The sequence below is a fragment of the Solanum tuberosum genome, unplaced genomic scaffold, assembly GCF_000226075.1.
Source record: "Solanum tuberosum cultivar DM 1-3 516 R44 unplaced genomic scaffold, SolTub_3.0 scf01014, whole genome shotgun sequence".
Classification (NCBI taxonomy): Eukaryota; Viridiplantae; Streptophyta; class Magnoliopsida; order Solanales; family Solanaceae; genus Solanum; species Solanum tuberosum.
The window spans coordinates 9,644-15,321 of NW_006239948.1; the positions used below are offsets into that span (position 1 = coordinate 9,644).

General features: G+C 33.0%; 1 protein-coding gene across 1 annotated transcript; it reads right to left on the reverse strand.

Annotated features, from left to right (window-relative positions):
• Window positions 1-2,564: 2,564 nt before the first annotated feature.
• Window positions 2,565-4,918, reverse strand: LOC102591230 (cytochrome P450 71A1-like). Its single transcript, XM_006367825.2, has 2 exons — window positions 4,341-4,918; window positions 2,565-2,870 (listed from the first exon to the last, which is right to left on the reverse strand). The coding sequence occupies exons 1-2, from the start codon at window positions 4,398-4,400 to the stop codon at window positions 2,598-2,600; spliced, it is 333 nt and encodes a 110-aa protein (XP_006367887.1). The 5' UTR covers window positions 4,401-4,918; the 3' UTR covers window positions 2,565-2,597.
• Window positions 4,919-5,678: the final 760 nt, after the last annotated feature.

Consider the following 5,678-nt stretch of genomic DNA (forward strand, 5'->3'; position numbering starts at 1 on the left):
TTCAAGTTCAAGTTCTAATTTCAAGTTCAAGTTCAAATTCTAAGTTCAAGTTCAAATTTATGATATTATGTATGCATTTGTATTTCTATAGTTTGTTAGTCGCCAAAGTAGTCAAACTAGATAAATTAACGTCTACACATATCATATTTATGATCACTTGATGTATGTATTATGTTTCTATAGTTTGTAGTTACCAAAGTGGCCAAACTAAAATGTTTAAAACTATTCACATGCACAAAATTTTATGATATTATGTGTGCATTTGTATTTATAAAGTTTGTTAGTCACCAAAGTGGCCAAACTAGTAATGGTTAAGAAAAATGTGTCTTCATAAAATTGTCATTTATCTATGAAAGTTAATGAAATGCCTATATTGAAAATAAATAGATAAATTGGCTTTTCACTATTGCTAGAACTTAAGAATTTACCCAAAGGTGAATTAATCATTCTACGAATAGTGAACATTATGAGTGTTTTACTCGAAAAATATAAATAAAAGAAAATGACTACGTTTCGAAAAATCGAACAAACTTATGGTTTAAGAGAAATCAAATTTCCAAAAGAACAGAGTCGCCACTTAATTTTTTAGTAAAAAAAAACGTAAGGTTTTCAAAAGATTTAAACAGATAAAATCAATTGAAAAAGCGTTCGAGTTCAATGTACATTCCGAGAAGGTGTTAGGCCCTCGGAATGCCCGCTAACTCGCGGTTGACCGACGATTTGACTAAAATGACTTCAATTAATTTTGAGAAAATAATAACTAAGTAAAAGACTCATTTTTTATTAATAACTTATTTATTTATTACTATTATTTTTTTTTGAATTAATTATTTTGAAGGGGAAATAAACTAAGGGGGGGGATCCTTCTAAAGGGAAGTAATTCAAGTTGGCAAGACTAATATAAAAATAAGAACTAAATAATAAAATATATATACTTTAATTTGGAAAAAAATCAAATGAAATGACCATTCTCGGGAATTTAATTAAATCAAACCATAAGATAATTAAAGTGTTAGTCAAATACAATAAAATAAGTAAGAGAGGGAAAGGAAATATTCAAATTTGGACCTATTATTGCCCAGAAACACTGGGCCAAAGATGCTGATTTTTGAATTTTAAATCAATTCTCATTTTTTTGTATACACAAGTTGTATATCAGTGCATACAACTCGTATATCAGCCCCGTTTCCTGTATCTTGGGCTGTATACCGAATGTATGCAACCCACTTCAACTTCCAGCACCTGTATTTCAAATTTATGTCTAGTATTTTTGCATTCGACCTGTATATCATTGTATACTCTGCATATATTTGCATATTCCTCTGTATATAACGTCTATACAACCTGCTTTTCAGACTTCCGGGGCCTGTTTCAGCTTCTTTTTCACCGAATATGTGAGGATGACTCGAACCGACTCAAGGATATGCAAGAATGGAGTCCAAAGTGAACTCGGATTGGTATCACATGCAATGATAATAAAATGAAAGATTAGCACTTGGGAGTATTCAAATTATTTTAAGTTTAAAATTAACCTCAAGTTTTGCAAAAAAAAGAACAAATAAGAAACGGTATGTTATTAGAGGAGACAGTAGCTCTCACATGAGGAAAACAACAATAAGTAGCTATGAGCTTATACTCAAATTTAAACATTATGTCTAACATGTTATTACTTCATTATTAAAGAGGATCAACATGTTTCATACAACTAAATGACAACGAAGGAGGACTACTAAACTTGCTCATATTCTCACTAAATCAGCACTTAGACACCACCCCATCCTACACAAGATAAATTCAAAGCTAGCAATATGATTTTAGCATTTTAACTAAAGTGAATAGAAAGTGCAACCACCAAACAGGGAACTGAAATCCAACTCGATACAGAAGCATTCGGCAACAAAAGATATCATGATAAATCCTAGTTAAAGAAGGCAACAGAACACACCATCTCAGACTAGCAAACAATGTACTTTCGACTAAAATTTAGACAAGACGGAGGTATAAACTTGATTAAAGCAGGGTATGCTAGGCAGTGGCACGATCATGGGATTCGGAAATGAGGAAAACCCGCTGCTACGGCCCATCAAACAACAGCTAAAACAACATACAACTTCATATTCAAAGATTATTTTTTTTTTTTTTTTTTTTTAGATTCTACCCTCATTTCAAAAGGAAAACAAATATCATTAATAGTAATAAAGTGAATGAACCCTGACATTAAGATAACGAAAAAAATAAGAAATTACGAATTCAAACATCAAAAACAGGTAAACGAGAGGCGAGCAATGAAACATATTCAAAGTGGAGAAACACCAACTGCAAAATGGCAAAGAGAAAACTTCGAACCAACGCTAAGAGTAAGAACTGAGGCCATTTGAAGATAGAAATTTCATAAGGCAAACAAAACTCGAAACAACAACACCACAGAGAATATTGCAAAGGCAAAGTATTACCTTCTTCTAGGCAGCGACTGAGACCAAGACGAGCAGGGGAGCAACCTTCCACTATCCTTCTATTGTGCGAGCTCAGATTCAAACAGCAAGCCCCAAGAAAATTTGAACGAAACCGAAACAGTGACTCAAGAATACTTTAGTTCCCTAAGGTATTTTGTATCCACCTACTATTGCACATTGGCTCGGGCGCTTTGGGAGAAGCAGTGGTAATGCAGGGTGTAAACGTAACGTCTCCTTTAAAACTGCATCAAGATAATGCAGATTTGGTAAATGGGATTCTTCAACAATGTTATTCATCCCTACAACATGTTTCAATTCCTGCTGCACCTTTGACATTATCTCTGGATTATTCAGAAGCTCAGACATTACCCACTCAACTGTCGTGATTGTAATGTCAGTCCCACCAATCACAATGTCCTACAATGCAGAAATATGAAGACAGGGGAAATGAAATTAGTCATTGCAGGAATTTTGTAATGCTTGGTTCTACACGTAGGCAGAGGTGGATCCAGGATTTTGAGTCTATGGATTCTGAAACACAACTCTTTTTGTTTATTGAGTTCTCGATAAATTATTTATACATATTAAGTGAATTTCTTACTATAAGTACATAGGTCAGGTCAAAGCTACTAGTTCTGCCGAACTTGTAACCAGGGGCAGAGCTACTGTATTGGAAGGGGGTTCAGGCGAACCCCCTAGCTTTTCCGTAGACTCTATATTTGTATAAAAATATGAAACAAAATGGATATATACATTTCCTGCGAACCCACAAGCAAGAGTGAGCTGGTTGGCCCAATGGTGTTTGTGCACCCTGAGAAGTCATTTGGCTCTCTGGTCGTGGGTTCGAAACTTAGTAGTCACGATTTATTTTTGGGATAATTTCGTACGTGCTTTTATATAAAAAGCTTTTTTTTAAAAAAAAATAGAAAAATAAACCTACTTAGTAGGCACAATTTATTTTTGGGATAATTTCGTACGTGGTTTTATATAAAAAGAATTTTTTTTAAAAAAAATAGAAAAATAAGGATTAACTAAATTATACGTGGGTTTAATATATATATATATATTTTTTTTTTAAAATAGGAAAATAGTATTTGTGTTGTACTCTTAAACAATATTTGACTATTGATTTCTACTGAAACATTCAGAAAAGTCTAACTCAAATCTTTTTTTTTCAAAAGCTAGCGTTCTAACTTTTATTATTAATCTGATTGTTACCATTCGAAATCTGGCCTCCGGTATGTACTCTTTCTTTCTCTTTCATTTTTTTTCTTATTTGTTTACTGTTACACGGTATGATTATTTATTCAAAAAAAGATTTTTAATCTTTGATTCTAGGGTTATCCCATATATTGATAATTTATTATATTAAAATAATTGTTGTTTGCTTTTCAAAATTTTAACTTTTGGTGGCAGGGAGTAATGGTTCAAGGTGATAGTGAAACTAGTAAAATATTTATTTTAGGTGTCAAAATATTAATGGTGAATTTAATAATTTTAACCTCACTTAGAAAAAAAAAAAAAGAAGAAGAAAAAGAAAAAAAAAACCCTCACTTAGAACAATATTGAAGATTATAGTAAAAATGTTCAAAATTTGATGGTTGTTATTTTGAGTTAAGATCGTTGTTCTTTTATAAAATTTAGAACCCACTAGTCTGAAATCCTGGCTCCGCCTCTGCTTGTAACTTCTTGTGGGTCTGCCCCTGGGGGTGGAGGTGTTTGGATGCAAACATTAGTGGCTGCTTCTACGTGACCAATATGTGATTCGAGAATGGATTTGAGTTCTTAACTTAGCTGCTCAAATCACATAATTAGCTAAAATAGTCTTAAAAAGTTCGTATGACTGACAAAGCAATATAGAAAAGATAAAGGGACTATTTAACTTACCACCAAGATGGCCTTAATTTTCACCAAGTCCAGTGATATACCAATGTCTTTCTGCTCCATTAGCTCTAACAGGATCTGTATAAGATGTTTCTTCTCATTCCTCTGGATTTCACCCTATCTTCGGTCCGAAAGCATCTTCATGCATTCACTTATGGCAGGGTCCAATATACTATCAAACAACTTCAAAAGAGCCTCCATTTCTTTCTGTATTCCTTGTAAGTCAAACCTGGCAAGCATAGGGAAGAAGTCTGATATGTTTGGCTTTCCCATCACTTGACCATATTTCATCACCAATTCCCTGAATTCAGTTCCATCCTTACTATGCTTCTCCATCTCCTCGACAAATTTGCTGCCAAAGATATACTATATAACGACTACATTCATTTCAGTTACAAAGGCCAATTCACCAATGTCAACGGGGTAACCAATATTGGTATGCACATTTCTGATTGTCTTTCTGACCTCGTGTCTCCGAAGGCTATAACAGGCCTCAAGGTTCCTGTTGCTTAGCATCTCCCTTACGAACAGTTTGCGCATCTCACGCCAGTAGGATCCATAGAGAATGGATGTATCCAAGAAGGGAGAGATGTATCAGAGAGGGATAGGACATCCGGATACATAGAGGTGAGACGTATACGAGAGGGAAGAGATGTATCAGAGAGGAGAGGGATGTATCTGAGAGGGGATAGGGATGTATCAATGAGAGGAGAGTGATGTATCTAAGAGGGGATTTTTGAAAAAATTTTAAATGATAGAAAACTTTAGAGATTATAGTAAAATATGATGTGTATTTATGTAATTTTTCCAAATTAGAAAATAGACGATAAAATTTAAAGATCAATTTTTAAAATTTAATCCAAAATATATAGTCAATACTAGCTTAATTAGATACAAACTCATGACACTATAATTTGAATTGTAACTTTTATTTTTACTGTATAGTTTTTTTTTTTTTTTAATTTCTAAAAAATCTAATACTTAAATTATTAAATAGGTGGGCCTCTCTAAAATGGAAAAGAAAAAATTACATAAATACACATCTTATTTTACCATAATATCTAAAATTTCCTACCATTTAAAAAATTTACAAAACTCTCTTCTCGAATACATTCCTATCCCCTCTCGGATACATACCTCCTCTCTTCCCTATACATCTCTATCCCCTTTCGAATACATCTCTCTCATCTCGGATACATGATACATTCTTCTCATTAAGTAATGTATCATTCACAATTCATGAGCTAAGTATCTGCAAGTTTCCTGATATAATCAAGATCCTACAATTTTAAAGGAATTTTTATAATTTGAGGAAAAAAAATAGGAATAAAATATAATTAG

What these genes read in the sequence shown, in the direction of transcription:
- LOC102591230 (XM_006367825.2), bottom strand. Translation starts at nt 4,400, where the DNA reads ATGGAGCAGAAAGACATTGGTATATCACTGGACTTGGTGAAAATTAAG. An exon ending in AAATTAAGGCCATCTTGGTG is followed by an intron (nt 2,871 to 4,340) that starts GTAAGTTAAATA and finishes TCTGCATTGTAG; the next exon opens with GACATTGTGATTGGTGGGAC.